The following is a 19,428-nucleotide window of genomic DNA, read 5'->3' as shown; positions in this document are numbered from 1 at the left end:
TGTTTAAACATGTTATGTGCCCTACCAGTCAAATATATATATGAACGTACGTCTAAGTGTAAAATTGCTGGAGAACCCAGCTGAACCCAGCCCACTTTTCTTATTGGTAGATGAGGTAATAGACCTTGACAGTAAGCCTGTAAAAGTCAGTTTAGATTTTGAGGAGGAATACCTGCCATTTTACTGTAATTTACTTACAGAACCTGACTTCTCTAATACACCCCTGGGCCCTGGCACAGGTCCTGAAAACCCATAAAAGAAATTGACATATAAATACTGAGAAAGGGAGTGTGTAAGGAAACAACCTTTCTTTTTCCGGTTTCTATTTATGTTTAATAAAATAACCTTTGATACCAGACTAAATTAGTTTAAGAATGTTGAGTTTAATGGAAAAACTGTATGGAAAGGATATCAGGGGGTGCAGGTTTGATTCAGTAATCCTATGGTCCAAATCATCCACTGTTCACCATCAGGACGTCTTTGAAAAACACTTTGTGAATATTCACATTGCCCGGCTTGGTATTACCAGAAAGTCTGTGTCTCTCTGTGTGTGTATTTGTGTGTAATGGTTGAGGGTTGTACAAACTTTTCTGAATGCTGTATTGAGTTTTTTTCCACTTGATTTATTTGTATTGTGTGTGTATAGGCGAAAGGTTTTCACACTGCATATTCAGTATTCAGTTTCTATGCACCTAGTGTGCATTTACAGCTACTGCCATTGAGAGGCTTGCATGTAGCAAAACTAAAAGATCTTCACTTGATGTCAAAATATATATATTTAAAACTATATAAAGACTATAAAGGAACGAGAGCAGATAAAGACAAGAATTGAGTGGCCCAGTACACAGGGGGCTGGGGAGATTCCTTAGTATATGTTGATATTATTTTGTATTCCCAGCAATTTACAATGTAAGTATACATTTCATGTTGGTTACTTAGGGATCAAACCAAAGCAATCACACATCATTTGGATTGCTTTGTGCTGTAGTTGCTTGATAAATCAACATGAATGATTAAGATGATTGTATGTGAAATCCAACAGGAAGAGGTGCTATCACACTTCATCAAAAATGATATTTTTTTGCTTTATTTATCCCCCAAAACCCACAGCAAGAGAGAGGAATTGGCATACTGATTGAAATCACCCAGATAATGGGAGGGATTTCTAATTATTTAAGACATCTTGGGACGCAACACTTGATCTGTTCAATGATGTTGGCATAATTGCAGAGGCTGGTGAGGGGGACAGGCCGGCAGTCTTCCATTTAAATGAGCCAGAAAATACAACTGCAAATCTAATTGGTAAAGCAGTCATTTTCTAAAATATTATTATATATTTAAAGACAAAGTTAAGATAAAGTATCTTTTGTTGTTTTAGCAGTGCATCTAAGAACTATCTACACACACACACACACACATGTGCACACGTTCACACACACACACACACACACACATGCAAAAACACACACCCTCTCACACACACACACACACACACACACACACACACACACACACACACACACTCTTACACACACACACACATGCACGTGCGCATACACACACACACATGCATACACAAACACACACACACACATGCATGCACACACACAGATACACATTTCTACCGCCCCTGCGGCTCAGAATTCAGGACCTTATTTGCCAGTATCCATATACATATGAAGTTCCTGCCCATAGCTACATTTGACTACCTGGGCCTGGAAAACAAACTTGGTTACAACCACTCACTATACAATGGAAAAGGTTGTTTTCTATTTTAATACGGAATGTGCTATTCCCAAGTATCTCGAGCCCAAATACTGGCTTTGAATAATGTATCAGTTAGATGTGTGTAATGTATGTAAATAGACAACGGTGTGCAAGTGTGCGTATGTTTGTGTGCATAAGAACAGGCTGTGGATGCTGGAGAGTCATGTAACCTGGTGAGGAGCATAGTCTGGGATCTCTGCAGAGGGATGTGGGATCCTCTTGGGGCCCCGTGTTGAATTAATGAAGCTCATGCAGACTAGCTGAATGGGGAAGGCTGCCCGGCCCCCTGTGTACGGGGCCACTCAGTTCTTCTCTCTCTCTCTGCTCTCGTTCCTTTAGAGTCTTTATTTCTATGGAATGCTCCTACTGTCTCTAGTTTGTCAAGTTACATGTGCACACTCACATATCCATTGGAAATGTTCTTCACAATTGTCCAAGTCATACATCGCTGCCAAATCTCTTTTCAAAAGACATTTTGACAGATGTGTCTTTCCAGATGCTTGATGGGTATATCACTGTGTATGTTTGTGTAGCTGATTTTAACATATACATATTTAGAGCGTGTATATTCAATATATTAAATGTTTTATGTTGTACTGTTTCATGTTTGTCTTGGGTTAGTTTTTATGTAGTGTTATCTCTGTCATCAGATGTTTTACTTAAATTAAAATGGACACCATTACAGAAGTCCCCTTAGTGAAACAGGGAATAAACGTACTTTTCCTTTCTCTCTCTACAGGTAACATAGAGTATAGCTGTCCTGCCACTAATGAGTGTGAGATCACAAAACGAAGACGCAAATCGTGTCAGGCCTGCCGCTTCATGAAGTGTCTTAAAGTTGGCATGTTGAAGGAAGGTAAGAAATGTCTATACAAAATTCGGTCTGTTCGTTTTTGTTTTGTTTGTGTGTGTGTGTGTGTGTCTGACAGAATTTCCCATAAATGTGATGTACTCTTATACATATCTCCTGCCTTGTTTCAAGCCACCATGAGCATATGCCAACCCAAGGAGCAATGTGTGTGGATATGCAGTGCTTTTAACACAGGGAGAGAGCAGTCAGTTTACCTGAATGGCACCCTGACGGCCTGAGCCAGCCAGAAGTAAATAATGCAGTGTTTGGCTGAGGGGACAGAAATATGCTGAACGGGTCATTCTCGGCATGTCACTAATAGAAGTGTAACAGTATTCCAAGTGGAAAGGCTTCAGTGTGCTCTCTGAGCACACACTACAGCCACTCACGGCCCTCCCTGGCTTATTGATCTGCTAAATGTTTTCTGAACATCTGAGCTCCCTTCCTGTGGATGTTTTTTTTTAAGTCATGCCATCTGGGAATTCAGTGACAATTAAACACGCTTCTAGTGGATTTCCTTGTTCTCTCTTTCAGTCTGTCCGCCTGCCTTTCTCCCTCCCTTTATCTATCTATCTATCTATCTATCTATCTATCCATCTATCTATCCATCCATCCATCCATGTATCTATTTTTTCTGTGAAGCCTCCCCCTCCCTGTGTTGAGGTTGAATGTCTCTTGAGACACACAGAGCTGGCTGGCGTTTCTCTCTTTCTGGGGCAGCAGCAGCCTGTCCTCTTCTTGTGACCTGCCCATCAAGGCCACTTTTATTCAAGTCACAGCTCCAGTGAAGAGGAAAGGCCCAGTGTGAGCACTAGGACATCTGGCCGAGGAAAAGAGTGGGCATGAGCAGTATCCATTTAAACCATTCTGTCTCTTTACTTTTAACCCTGATGGGGTTTTGCCTTTTTCTGCCTTTTCTTTTTTCAGTCTTTTTCTTTCTTTCTTTCTTTTCTTTTTTCTTTTATCGAGTTGTCCAATTTCAGTGTGCTTTATTCAACCCCAGTGGCCCTACTCCCCTACCCCTACTCCTTATTCCAAGAAGTGTTTAGGGTGTTAGAAGACTATCAGGAGGTATTAAGACAGTATTCACAGAAGAATGGCACCATGTATTTTGCTCATGTTTGGGAGTTGGCCTTAGTGAGTTAGGAATCCTCTCGACTACTTAGTTCTTCCCGACTTATGTGCTAGTTTTAGCGCTAATGTGTTTTGTGAATTAAAGACCAGGACGCACATTATTAGTACGAGGTTTTCCTAAATTGTCAAGTCAGGAGCCACTTTCAGCCTTACGATGCTTTGTGAATACAGGCCCAGATCTCATCCAAATATGTTGAAATCAGCATTTCTAGACATGTACTGTACACCCAGTCCCTTTCTGGAGTGGTTTTGCAGGTCTCCGACGTGCTGTGAGCGGAGGCTAATCTATACGAACATGGCTAGGTAACGGAATCTCCCCTGCTGCACGCAGAGCTAGATAGACAGACAGAGAGAAGGCGAGCAGAATGAGGGAGTAATCACATTACCAGCTGATGAAAAATTAATGGAAATATATTATCTGGAGGAATAAGAGACCAGAAAAACAGGCAGAGACATTTATAAATGAATCACCAATTTCTTGGCAAATAATGAAGCTGAGTTTTAACAAGGGAGCTTGGAAGAGCAAGGACATGTGAGCATGTCTGATTGTCTGACGGGGGTGAATGTCATCTTACCTGACTTAAGGATAATGTGCTCTAAATAATCATATCATGATGTGATGATTATATTTAACAAAAAAATCCAAAAGTATGAACATGTTATCAGTTCCTGTTAACAAATTGTCAACAAATCCTGTGCATTTGATCAACAGGATTCTGAACGATGCTATTTATTTATTTAGTTATTTATTATATTTATTCAAGTTTTGTTGTTGTCTTCAAAGTTTCAGTAACACAGATAATCATTTGAAGGTTTCATACACAAACAGCTTTAGTCCAACATTTTCGAAAAACACCCTCACAACAAATTGATATATTTTGCAAATGACACGACCTGAAGCCAGGCCCATTCTCTGCCTGCCTGCCATTTCTCCTCCTGAAGCAAGGTCAGTTGTCTCTCTTCATGCACACGGTACGTGAGTGTAAGATCAATCAGCCCCCTCAAGGAGACACCAGAACAAAATTACAGAGATGTAATGCTGCTCCGTCCTCTTTCAAATTGAAAGCCTTTCCACTTAACAGACTGGTGTCTGTGTATCTGTGGCCTGAGGACATGTGGCGCATATCTTTTGACTAAACATATCCATCTCATTAGAGTTGGCTAAAAATGAAATAGTCAGCCAGCCTTTGAAAAATAAACGCTTTTACAGCAAAAGGGAAGGGAAAATGTTTTACATTTTTCATGATACTAATAGTTTTATACTGTGATGTGCACTATCATAATGCACTACTAAATGAATGAATAACATTTAGTTATCCATAATCTAAATTAATCCAAGTTAATCTCATTTTGGTGTAGTTGTTACATATCAACCTGTTTGAGTGGCATGTCCCAGTTTAAAGCTATCTTTCACTTGAACACCAAACTGAGTTTGAGGATCAAGAGTGCAATATAATCAGTCATTTTACCCTGGGTCAGTATTAAAGAAGGAATGGTAAATCGGTGGCACTGGAATGTCAGGGACAGTTGTTTCTTTCCCCTGATCAATAATTTCAGCCCTTAACCCGTTGTGTAGAAACTGTCAAGCACACATTGAAAAATGATGTAATTACTGCAGGATTCCTGAATATGCTGTATAAATATACTTGTGTGTCATTTATCAAACTACCACATTCACACGGGATGCCATTGTGGTGAATACACGGCAATATATAAAATGGTCGTAGTTCTGGTAAAGGTATGACAGCTCACATAGGTCCCGTGTTGACTTCTGACCAGAGACTGCCCATGGACTCTCTGTAATATTCCTCTGAATAAACCTGAGTGAAAAGCATGTAAAGCAGGCCTGGTTGTGTGTGCGAGTGCGAGTGCTGAAGGTCATGGGTCTGTCATGCCTCTGGGAGAGACAGATGCCTCAATGGGTGAAGTGTTTGTTTGGCTCACGCCTCCCCAGGGTCTTGCATGGTCCGCTGCCCAACAGGTGAGAGGATTAGAGCGAGCGCAAACACATGTTTTCCACCCAGGCCGAGGGCAAGGCTGCGGTCTCCCTTCATGTGGTGGGGAGGGCTGTATGTCATGTCTGCCCAGGGACACGCAGTAGGGAGTCAGTGCATGGAGAGAAAGCCACAAGAGAAGACACTCTGGCAAACGGAGAAGTGCAAACGCATGCACACACACATACTTGCTTTTCACTCACAGTGGCAGTCCACATGCACTTACACAGAGGAATGAGAAGCACGGACAGAGAGATTTCCCTCTTGTTAAAAGAAGGCAAGATGTACTGTATATATGTCAGCCATAGGTAGGTGCCTGGGGGCAGTGGTTACGAGCCCTGAGTGAGGAGGCCTCTGTCTGGCCCTTGAAGGTTCAGTCAGGACTAGGTGGGCCACATCTTCCAATGGTAATATCAGCGGTTACCATAATCAATCCATCCAAAGCCCCTGAGAGGAAGAATGCTGCCACACACTTCTGGCATGACAGCCTGACAGCAGAGGCACTGTGAAATAGTGCTCATGGGAGTGCGGAGCGGCGGCCATGAAAGGCACTTTTTGGCAGAGGAAGGGTAGCGGGGCTGGGGAGGTCTCTGATTTTTTTTTCCCCCAGCTAAAATAGGGTCCCTCTAAGCCACCCTTGTCACTGCCAACCATCCAAGCCATGCTGACAGCACCCCCACCCCACACTGCTACAGGCGTTTTGAACAGGTGAGCGTCCCAAAATAAGCATCCCCCAACCTCAAACTGTCATGTTAGGGAGGGGGGCCAGCGTGGTTAGAGGGCCCAATAGTCCCTGACAGAAACAGTGTGAGCAGGCCCTTTTGTAGGGTCACATTCGGCGGTGGGGTGGGGGTATTAGTTGGTTTTAGAGAGAGAGAGGAGCCTGAGTTCAGCTGCCCCCGAGACCTCAGGGCCCTTGCTAATCAGGGTGCACATGCCAGCCACTCTGACCCTCAGCCTGCCCACCCTGCCCACCCTCCTCGAGCTGCTTTGAAGAACTGTCACCCGAGACGCTGTCTGCAGACACAAGGATCTACTGTTTGGCACACACACACACACACACACACACACACACACACACACACACACACACACACACACACACACAGATTCTGGGAGCAGTCCTTCTCTTAAATTGTTGTTTGACTTAAAGGTGCCCTTCAGTTTCTGTCACATGGTCATACACATGGAAAATACTCACACAGAGATGACATCCATAAGAAACAAGAAGCAGAGGGAATCAGAGTTTCAGTAAATCCTTCTCAAGCTTATTCATTTACCAGATGAGAGTGCTCTTAGACTCATATCATAGATTAAAACATATCTTGACCCATTTCAATTTTGTTTCAATTAGGTTTAAAAAAAAAAAAACTACCATAGGAATTAATATCTTTTGTTTGGTTTTGGGGATTTGAAAAATCGGGATTCTCTTTTGTTTTCTGTGGTAAAGTGCCCAACACACTTTTAATTCCTTTGAGGATATGTTAATTATGCTCTGTTCTAATTAAAATAGACATCCTTATACTTTTGAATCTTCATGTTGCCTCGATACAATGCTTCACTCCATCTTAGGGATACTGTCAGTAATATTGGAACAGGGCTTTCAGAATCTGGGGTCGTCCCAGTTGTAAAGTGCATCAGTAGGACAGGGAGAAGCAGTAGAATGTGACAACATCACAATTAGCACAGTCTGGAATGTTCCATCCGAACCCCGGTGTCATGCGGTGCTGACAAATACAGACTTCGGAGAACTCATCAATATCTCTACTGTACTGATCTTTTTGTCACAAAAGGTTCCAAGTTGTTTTATAATTTTTTAACAAGCTAGACATTCATTTAAACAATGCCAACCTTTACTCATTGTATTTTCATACTTTAAAAGACCCACAGATAATCACATTTACATGTATTTCCATTCATTTGAAATAGTATACGTACTGTATGTTTCTCTAGCTTAGAGGATGGGAAGTGGACATATTCTTTTGTCCCTTTCTCCTTTCTGTGATAATGTTCAAAACATGCTCTAAAATTTGCCATATAAACAAGATTAATTTCCAGATTAATCTTTTTTAATAATTTGCATGTTTTTATTTCAATCTTGTATCTTGCCAATTATTAGTGCAGAAATAGAAAATGACAAATTACAGTTTGAGATTAGATTTTTACTGCAACTTAGTAGCAGTCCAAATGATCTCAGTGTGTTTGCAAGAGAGAGAGAGAGAGCCTTTGGGACTGGGACATAATTAGGTTAGTGGGTTGTCAGTGTCAGGAAATTGAAAGACAATCCTAATCAGATTCATGTTTCTAGGGAATCAAATAATTTATATAAGGAGGAGAAATTTCCCTGTTCAGCTGTTGTAATGATAATATGGTTTGCTGTTGTACAGGCAAAGAGAGTTTGATATTTGTTGTTTGGGTGGCTGTTATTAAGCTTGTGAGATAAATGTGCACTTCATTGAAAGGTATAATTTACACTTGAATGGAGAATGGAAGATGAAACAGTTTACACATTTAAAAAAACCCGATATAGCCTAATTGACAATGACCATGTTTGAGATCTGGTTCTTGACAAGAAGTCAAATGTGAAATCACTTAACACATAACATTTATTTTTCTCAGACACTGTCATATTTCAATATAGCCTACCGTGTTTGAGGAAATGCTGACATAATTTGCCACTTTGATGTGTGTTTTTAGAGGCAACTACTTTGGGTATCCTCTCTGTTTGCCTTTCTTCAGATAGGACAGTGAAGAGAGAGAGATGAGCGGGAAAGAGAGTTTAAAGTGAGAAGGGGAAATGGCCATTGGTTGGATTCAAACCAGAGTCCCCATGGCCACTTGGACCTATGCATGGTTTGGATGATTCAAACCTGGACGTTATTGATCAGACCTTAAGGTTTTTGCCTTCCTGTTGAGAGGTCATTCGACTGTAGAGGAGCATTGAGTATGGTTGGTCAAATGAGGGTTGTGATAAACAGCAGAGGCCCTGAGCTGTGCTGCCATATACGGCTATGGCTCTGAATCAGACACTAAATCAGCCCAGTCCATAGTGGTGAGATGCTGGCGCACACTGCTGAAGTCACTTAAATAAAAGGAGGCTTTATCGTCCTTGTCCTGCGTGGGTCAGGGTGGGGGGATGGGTGGGGGGATGGGACACTAAACACAGACCTCTCATTTGCATTCTACTCACCTCTGCTAAAAGCTGTGTAATTACAAGCCAGTGTGTGAGATCGCTGACCTCTGTGAACGCACACACACACACACACACACACACACACACACACACACACACACACACACGCGTGCACACACTGATTACCTCTCGACTCTGTAAGTGAAAGATTTTATTTCACCACCTAGAGATGAAATGGTTTACTGACACTTGCCTTACTTAGAGCATTTTGGCTCTGCATTTGTGTGTGTGTGTGTGTGTGTGTGTCTGTGTGTGTGTGTGTGTGTGTGTGTGTGTGTGTGTCTGTGTGTGTGTGTGTGTGTGTGTGTGTGTGTGTGTTGTGTGTGTCATGTGTCACGTGTCTGAAAGAGATGAATAATGTTCAGTTAATGAAGAACTCTATCTGTGTGTAGAAGTCATCCATTTGACATTGATGAAGTAATGGATCAGATTACCATTTTCTGTTTTTCACCTACCTCTATCCAAATAGGTTTTATATGTAGGTAAATTAATTAATGTGACTATTTCTGTCCACACAGAGTGTGTACATCTGTGTATCTCTCTCTCTCTCTCTCTCTCTCTGTATGTGTGTGTGTGTGTGTGTGTGTGTGTGTGTGTGTGTGTGTGTGTGTGTGTTTCGGTATCTTACACATTGATCCTCTGTCCTGTAGGTGTCCGTCTGGATAGGGTGAGAGGGGGTCGACAGAAGTACAAGAGAAGGTTAGATGCGGAGAGCAGTGCCTATTTGGGCCTCACAGTCCCTCCCCCTGCAAAGAAACCATGTGAGCATTTACACCATCCATCCACACACACATGCACACAGGAGAACAGTGTTGGGTAGAACACATGTGCATCCACACACACACACATGCACACAGGACAACACATGTCCATCTACACACACACACATGCACACAGGACAACACATGTCCATCCACACACACACACACATGCACACAGGACAACACATGTCCATCTACACACACACACATGCACACAGGACAACACATGTCCATCCATCCACACACACATGCACACAGGAGAACAGTGTTGGGTAGAACACATGTGCATCCACACACACACACACATGCACACAGGACAACACATGTCCATCCACACACACACACACATGCACACAGGACAACACATGTCCATCCACACACACACACACATGCACACAGGACAACACATGTCCATCTACACACACATACACATGCACACAGGACAACAGTGTTGGTCAGAACACATGATTGCAGCTTCTCCCTCTATTCCAACACGGGAGTCTCAGAGCAGAATATGGGACAGGTACTGCCTCCCTCTCACACTCTGCACTCATTGCATATCATCAGAAATGACTGACTTTATAATCCAATCCAAAACCTTTTTAGGAATTGTGTGTGAGATTGGATTACCAAGATACTGTTTCACTTTTAAATGTTATAATTCAAGCTATTTTGTTTTTACTGTATATTTACAGTAAAGGTTACACTTAAAAAAATGACCTATAACCCATATTACAAAAATGAACTATGAACAATACAAGCAGAGGTACATGTCTTTGTCACGAAAGCCTGATTTTTTTGGATGAAAGCATCTACTAAATAAATGACTATAAATAACTATAAAAGGTGCATTAAATACATTTGAAATTGATCCAAAAATCTGAACTTGACAGCTGAAACGGATCAACATTCAAATATGTTGTTGCTTAGCCCTCATTCCGACTCAACTCTTCTTCTCCATTCAGTGACAAAGATTGTGTCCCACCTTCTGGTGGCAGAGCCAGAGAAGATCTATGCCATGCCAGACCCCACCATGCCAGAGAGTGACATCAAAGCTCTTACTACCCTTTGTGATCTAGCCGACCGTGAACTGGTGGTCATCATTGGTTGGGCCAAACACATCCCAGGTAAGTTACTTACACGCACACACACACGCGCACGCACGCACGCACGCACGCACGCACGCACGCACGCACACACACACACACACACACACACACACACATACACTCACAAACACACAAAGAGAGTCAATTCCTTCAGTCAGAAGATGTGCAACCAGACCAGAACATCTACAATGAGCAGTAGTAGTATTGCACTATTAATTATTGATAAAGGGACAGAGATAGGTTTGGCAAATACTGGTATTAAAAATATCAAGTTAATCCTTCAAAGAACCTCATGCTTGCAAATGACCTATCTAACTGAATGTCCAGGTGGCGCATTTGTAGGCTGCGGGATACCCATAGCAAATGCAAAATGACCTTTCCGCCTCTTCTGTGTTAACTTGTGCTGGCATTTGCTCAGAATTGTTGCAAGGTCAAATCAGCACGCCACACTGAAAGGGAAAGGATGGATTGTCAAATCATGTTGTACTGGAATGACACAAATTGGTCTTGTTTCTCGTTAAAACAAGGTGTTACTAGTTCGATCTAATTAAAGCAGCAATACAACTGAATCAAGTTAGACAAACTGAAAACAATAAAGTCAACCGGGAAGGCAAATGATCACATGGAGTCCCTGGAGACCTTTCTCCCACCACTTCCTTGTTCAATGGTTTTCCATCAGCTTTTGCATGAATATTGAAATAATCAAGCTTTGCTATTAGTGTCAGCAAGAGGTTTTATATGAGTTTGTTAGTTGTTCTCAGATGAAATACAAATAAGATTAACTTAGCTTAGCTTTTGAATCAACTTTGTAAGAGAAATAGCTCAGTAACTTAAAGACTTAACTCGTTAAACTGCATAGCCTTAACTAGACTGGAATGCCATTCAAAGCTGACAAACTGAATGATCCCTAAACTCCATCCATACCCTTGTATCCATTTAATGAATCAGTCAGATTGAAAATAACTACTTGCCTCCACGGACAGTAAAGAGGTAATTCGTTGTACGATTAGTTCAAAGCAGATTACCATGATGACCTATTCAGCACGGACTGGGGGATGCGGCGCAAACAGTGACTTGGCCCGTTCACCGAGAGTGCACACCGTGCCTTTTCATTTAACGTTAAATGTTCTAAACCTGCGTAATCAACGCAGTCACTTTTATTTATATAGCGCCAGAACAAATACAAAAATCTCAAGGCGCTTTAAAGAGCCCAGGGCCTGAACCCCCCTAAAGCAAGCACAATGGCAACAGGCAAGGAACTATTCCCTGTTAACAGGAAGAAGCCTTGAACAGAACCTTGGCACATAAGGGGTGCCCATCTACTTGAAGCTGTAGAGATAGAAAAAGAAGGGGAGGGGAGACAATCAGAAACATGGCAGATGAATTCATACACGTATCAGGATGAGCATGCTAGCATACATGTGGTAAATGTACACAATACAAACAAACATAACATGGTATTTACCTGATACGACCCTCTAACCTAAGTTGCTACACCCGCAACTGAACGAAATCATTCAATCACGGGTGCCATTGAAAGGAATCATGAAACCGCTGATCCACACCAAAAGTAATCAAAAGTGTAGCGGATCAGGAAATAGATATACAGTACATGCTAATAAGATGTCATCAAACAGAGAGACAATACAAGGCAGTAATTCTACACCAATCAAAAAATACTCAGACTATTTGTGTGGCTATGCCAAAGAAATGCAGTAGTGTAGCAGCCATGTGCACGTAGGGGAGTGGATGAGGTGAAAAAGACATGGCAAGACATGAAAGGCAAACAAAAGTAAAGGTTATCTTCCATGTGGTACAGATCAATGACTGTAAATGTTGTCAGTTTGTGGAGCCAGAGTCAAAGTCAGGTACACCTGCTCACCTGGCAGACTGGCTTCAATGAACTTGCAGTAATGGCATGTTAAAATGGAAGCATCAGGATATACATTTACTTTGCTTGTCACATTCTCCAAATCTCTTTATTAGGTTACTTCTATCCAAAGAGCAGAAATAGGTTCCGCTGGAGATAGTGGATTAGTACAGATATGTCTAGGAAGGACATTTGAAATGGAGATGTGCTGACGTTGATGTTACTAACGTTCATAAGGGCACTGCAGTGTGAGTTAATCATTCATTATTTCAGACACATGGCACTTTAAACTAACTAGCTTACTTATAGAATCTCCAATGTTATTGGTAGTGTATGTGTTCACTGACAAAGTGTTCAGATGAATATGGCAGGCCTAACTCTTCGTTCTGATTCTGACTCTTTAAAGGAGATGTCTGAGGCTTTTGAAAAAGTGAGCCAGTGGTTGTTGGCTGAGACACTCGCACACTACTTGGGGTTGTAAATTAACCTGAACTAAAACTGAGATATGTGAAGTCTTGGCGAGGTGTATCTTGAGGTTTATCTGTTGTTGTCTCTGGTAGTGGCATGGGTCCTAACCCATCATGAGTATGGAGGGGGTTGGGTCTGGGACACCAGACATCACTGTTGAGTCTTCTGGAGGTGCCTCGGGCCTAATTCAATGAAACACTGATGAAGGAAAGTGCCCACTTGACAACCCCAGTGAAATGTTCAGAAAGGCAGCTCTTGTTGTTGTTTTTATTGTATCCTGTTGCTCAGGTTCTCTGGTTGGCAGTCATATTGTTCTGTTTAGCACTTGTGGGCTACAAACAGTGTATGTTGTACTGTGAAGGAGGGCCTTTACAGACCCAGGGTATAACATGAAGCCCGTGTTGCTGCTGTCACCAACCAGGTGTTGTTGTATCCTGCTGGGCAGAATCTGTGGTTGGGCACTTGTTATATTGGTTAGATTAGGTTGCTGGCTATGAGTGTTTGCATTTGACAGTGAGACGATAAACCGCTGTAGGAAGTTCCCAACCAGAAAGGAATTTAACATATTTTCTTGTGAATAACCATTTATCACACGTGAACTGTAAATGTATTGACATTGAGGTGGCTAACGTTCACATCGGTGTGGAGTGCTCCAGCGGTGCAGTGAGTTAATCTGAGTCTCAGTGTTTGAGACACATGCTTATTCTGCAGGCACGGTCTGCAGTAACAAAGGCCGTCAATCACTTAATTCCCAGAGTGTATCCACGCCTCCTTACAATATAGGAGAATAACGTTTAAAAAATTGCAGGCAGAAAATTAAAAATTGTGCAGATATCAGCATAGGGAAAACTAACTGTGCCAATTATACACTGTAGAGGAAAAGACAGTTTAGGCATGGGACATGGAAAATAGGCTATTTTGTCATTGAAACACAAGGGGATGGGCAGAGTTACACACTGTACTGCAGGCATCCAGCAGGGGCGCTAGACCTGCGGTTGCCTCACTTTTTAGACTAACACTGTCTATTTATTTACAAATGAGCAAAAGTGGAGTTCGGAATACTGCTTCTGGAAGTTTTTCCTATTCACATATCTTACAAGCAATCTGGATTACACCTGCTTCTACACCTGACTACACCTGATTACAACTGGTTAAAAACTAGTTACACCTGCTTTTACAACTGATTACACCTGCTATTACACCTGATTACACCTGATTACACCTGATTACACCTGCTTTTACACCTGACTACACCTGATTACAACTGGTTACAGCTAGTTACACCTGCTTTTACAACTGATTACACCTGCTATTACACCTGATTACACCTGATTACACCTGCTTTTACACCTGACTACACCTGATTACACCTGATTACACCTGCTTTTACACCTGATTACACCAGCTTTTATACCTGCTTTTACAAATATTCATCGCAAAACAGGAGTACGTTGTCCCCAGCCGTTTTCATACATACAACAGAATATCTTCTTGCGCTCCTCCTCACATCATTTTGCCCAAAACTCCCACTTGTCCCACGACTCTCCCACGAATGCACATGCATAAGTCAGAAGAGCGCAGCGCGCAGCAGGCAGAATGCGATCCTAACCATGTATGGTCTGTTCATATATACCATGCCATGATTTCACACTCCACATCCAAATTATCATTGTATCTTAAGATACCCTTTATTATTCATTCAAACATCCTGTATTAAATCATTCAAAAGTGAATAAATAACTAACAGTTGGTTAGTTGCTCAGTCTAAACACTGTAAATGCACCACACTGTAAATGGCATTACAGTGACCCAACCCTACAGACATGTCCCCCATTGCCCTCCCCCACCCATCCCCCTTCAGGGCAGCAGCACGCGGAGCAGTCCAGCCCCGGCTCTCACCTGACTGACAGAACAGCACTGATTACATTTTGATAGATTTTTAGCCAGTTGGCAATGAAATTAAAAAGATTAACAGTTCATTATGTAGTGGGGGAACATTGATTAGGACATTGACAAAAAGCCAGTGACCAGAGTCAGAGGGTAACAGTTTATATGTCAAGAAAATTGGCACTCAAGATCCTCAATTGATTTCTCATTGCCCCTTTTCTGGAACAACATTTTAAAAGACACTTTGTGAAAGGGTGGCCATTTGCTGTGAAGAGGTTGCTTCCTCCTCTAATTGGTGATTGAGAGACAGGCACATTAGTGGCAGCGGCAGGCACTATAGTATGTCTTTATCTGCCCTTTCATTTAGCCTGCTGAGAGAGGAGCTCCAAGAAAAGCACTATTTACTTGTTGGACAAAAACCCCAGTTGACAATTAGCACCAGCACTAACAACAGTCCCTAATGCTTTGCTGCTATTTCTGTACTATTACTGCTAAAGGGTTGTTGGATGTTAACACCACTGTAATAGGTGTCAGTGATCCACAAATGGATAAAGAGATTAAATGCACTGCTATTACCCATTCTGTAACTCATAAACATGCCTATCCCAGGTTATTGAGTTCATTCACACACAATACATCTCAAATCAGGCTGCCAGCCCATTGGCTATTCATGTTTTATGACGGTAAACAGTCCACTCCAGAACAAAACTACTCGCCCACTCCAGTACCTGTCTGCACTCACTGCTGATATTTATAGCCTTATCCCACTGAGGTCTGCTCTGGAGCAAATTAGGACAAAGGAGGATGTTCCCAAGCCTGATTTGTCTGCCTCTCTGCCTGAAAGGTTCAGAAAACTGCAGAAGATATGTTTGTTTTTCTGTTTCATAACCGATTTCATTGTGACTGAAAAGAAGGAAGTCTCGCTCAAAAGCAGCTGAGGACAAATAAGACTTAAATTTCTTTATACACACAGTAGCTGAGGAAAATTAAGACTTAAGAATCTTTAAACACACAGTCGCTGAGGACAAATAAGACTTAAGTGTCTTTAAACACATGACTGCTGACTCATCTAGCTACAGACCTTGAAGGAGAGGTTTTGCTGTAGAGATGAGAGGTGCAGAATTACTATAGATGAAGAGGCCCATTCCCAAACGGGTCCCTATATACTGGAGCTGTGCACCTAGCCATGGGAGCTTTGGCTTGTTTGACTTAGTTGAGTCAGGGTATCAAGTCTCTATCATCAAGAGCGTGGAATAGACCACTACGCTCAAGCTCCAGTCAAGCGTCCAACAATGTGCAGCCTACTTATCCCAGAACTGAACCGCTAGGTACATGATACTGATACTGACAAAAATGTGTATAGCTTCTCAGGCTGCAAGTTAGCTAACTTTGAGTGAGTACATACAGTAACATTAGCTCTCATAGCTGATATGGTAGAAACTTGGTAGTGCATGGGGTTATTTGTTTTTGGGAACACTACACTGTCTGCATCACTTAACCCACTATTCAGAACTTGTTACTAGCACACAAAATTACATGTCGATAAGTTAGCTGTGCATCTTTACGTGGTTTGAGAGAGGCTAAGAAATTACAACAACGTCTACATTAGATAAAATAATTAGATAAAACAAATTTGTATTCATCTTTAAGACAAGATATTGCTATGAATATGCAAATTAAATGTAAATTCAATTTTTATGCATTACAACTTAGAGATAGATGGTTATTGCGGTGGGCAGGAATGACCTCCTGCAGTGGAGCTGAAGGAACCGCTGACTAAAGACACTCTGTTGTCTTACCCATGGGCTGAAATCTCATAGCATTTCTTTGTTTTTCAAGACACATGTCTGAGGAGGACATCAAAAGTAGCACCTAAAGTACTGCTGCCAGTAACGTAACAATTGCATGCACATATTCTTCCTGTGGACAGGAATGACCTCCTGTAACGTTCCTGATTGCAGTATGGCTGAAGGAGCCTCCAACTGGAGACTCTGTTGTCTGACCAGTATTTTGTGTAAGTGGTGTGTAGAGTTGTCCATTATGTTGAGCATCTTGTGCAACATCCTTCTCTCCACCACCAGCTGTAGGGGCTCCAGAGCAGTGTCCAGCCCAGAGCAGTGTCATGCACAGAGCAGTGTCCAGCCCAGAGCAGTGTCCAGCCCAGAGCAGTGTCCAGCACAGAGCAGTGTCCTGCACAGAGCAGTGTCCAGCCCAGAGCAGTGTCCAGCCCAGAGCAGTGTCCTGCCCAGAGCAGTGTCCAGCACAGAGCAGTGTCCAGCCCAGAGCCAGCCTTCTTTATCAGTTTTTCTTAGAGTCGTCCCTGCTGCCCCATTGATTAGAGTAATTAAGAGGTCTATAACATATAGAACAGCAAAACAGATAAGGAGTGTTGTGTCTCACTTTTCTGTTCAATGGAACCGATAATGCTGTTATGTTTTTTTTCACTGGGAAACTCAGTTTTGTGCGTGGTTAACTGTAACAGCAGAAGTTGCTGTCCTGCTTACAGATAGCAGCACTTAAATCACAAAACCTTTCAAAGATTTTTCTGTAGGGGTGGGAAATAGAAAAACCTTTTAGACTGCTGGGCTTTGAAAATGTCAGACTTCAAACAGACAACTAGAGGGACTTAATGTTTTAAAGAGGCAGTAATTCACAGACACATTTCTGAATGCGTTCATGGCAGTGAAAAGCAGTGCACGGCACTTGGCATCTGAAAGTGTTGGGGGCCATACCAGTGACTGCAGAAAACAACATTGACACTGCTGGAACATCTGAAACCTGTATGACACTGAATACCATCTGAGCTGAGCCGCAAAAACAGCTCAGGGTTGTTGGGAAATAATGTTCGCTCCAAACGCCAATGAAATCAAGTATATGTGTGCGCCACCAAATCCATCCATGGACTACAAATGTGATGCATAACCCTATAATGTCAGAGGATGGCTCAGTACTTCTAAAGGACAAACAACACATTCTGGGCAGACCACTTTAGCTCATTGCCCAACAAAAATCCCTTTAATCCATCCAAATACATCCTGATCTTGTTTGATGAACCTGGCAGATGAAGTTCGCAGCTATCTCATCAGTTTCTTAAGTCCGAGGCACAACAGAGGACACATTTTAATAGCTTAACTACACCAATTTATTCTACGCATTATGTTCAGCAAGCTCAGCCGGCAGGAGGGGAAAGACAGTATTATAGTCAACTCACACAAGAGTACGAAGGATATGGAAAAAAAGAAAGAATCACCCTAGACACCGGCAAATCCAGGAGAAATGCACAGAGCAGACTAAAGACCTTAATTTCATAGTCATGGATTGGCCTTTCACAGGATTGACAAAGATACAGCTAGGATATCTGTAGATGTAAACTGGCTCCAGTAATCTTCACTTGTTTGTAGTTGCAGCTTAGGGGCGGGGACCAGGGCATAGTAAAACACTGGAATCTATTTGACTTTTAGAATCCTGCAAGAAAACTCCTCATTAGCTGCAATATTCAGATGACTGTGCTCTCCTGGTCCACACAGTTGTCCAAGTGATCGGCCCCTGACCTCCACTGGGTGTACTCCAATGCAGGGAGTTCAACAGTTTAACTAGTTACCAGTTTGCAACCCAACTGTCCAACTGCTACGTCTTTCCTTCCCTCTAGTAATACCTTGCCAGCCCTGTTTAGGGTTGCTGGATAAGGGCCACCAGATCTGTTTCCATTGCTGCTTAGATGAGACAGATGTCCCATCACGCCACCTGATTTCATGTTCAGAAATAGAGTTACAATGTGTCAGATTATGCCACTATGTAATGGGTTCAAAAGCCAAGACCTGACTTTTAAACTTCTCCTTTATGATTCCATTGAAAATATAATATTCAGCTTTGGTTGGGTTTGGGTTTTGAACCTTATAACATACTGACAAAACTATAATACCCTTTCATGTCGACTAATTGATAACTTATAACATACTGTCTTCTCGTCTGAGAACTCTCTATCCTCCAAATCCACCATGTCTGTGTGACACATAGCTAAACCTTTAAGCCACATACACATACTCATGTGTGTGTATCTTGTGTTGTTCTGTATATGTGCGTATGGAGGCAATGCCAGACTCTGTGTGAATGCTTTTGTTTGGCTTCATGATTGCATTTGAGGACCTCTGGTACTGAAGTCCATACTTGTTGTTATTGACATCTGTGTGGGTTTGCGCTCCACCAATGGCAGTCACGCCTCAATCCTTAATCTCTCTCGTTACAGAGAGTTTCAACTCAACTGTCCATAAGACAGTTCCCATTCTTAGTTGGTGTGACTGGTCAGCCGAGGAGATTAATGACACCTAATTAGAGGGACTGATAAAGGTGTAAATTGGGTTTGTCACTGACCTCCGTAGCCATATGTAATGGCCA

General features: G+C 42.2%; 1 protein-coding gene across 1 annotated transcript in view; it reads left to right on the top strand.

Moving 5' to 3' along the window:
• The window catches only part of esrrb (estrogen-related receptor beta), a 57,891-nt gene that overhangs the window by 24,186 nt on the left and 14,277 nt on the right, over positions 1 to 19,428 (top strand). The window contains exons 4-6 of the mRNA XM_012838117.3: positions 2,507 to 2,623; positions 9,589 to 9,699; positions 10,665 to 10,826. Of these exons, the coding sequence (XP_012693571.2) occupies positions 2,507 to 2,623; positions 9,589 to 9,699; positions 10,665 to 10,826 (390 nt within the window). The remainder of the gene's footprint in view (positions 1 to 2,506; positions 2,624 to 9,588; positions 9,700 to 10,664; positions 10,827 to 19,428) is intronic.

The sequence above is a fragment of the Clupea harengus genome, chromosome 14, assembly GCF_900700415.2.
Source record: "Clupea harengus chromosome 14, Ch_v2.0.2, whole genome shotgun sequence".
Taxonomy (NCBI): domain Eukaryota; kingdom Metazoa; phylum Chordata; class Actinopteri; order Clupeiformes; family Clupeidae; genus Clupea; species Clupea harengus.
Note: the sequence above shows the minus strand (reverse complement) of the source record. Positions and strands in the feature narration are given on the sequence as shown.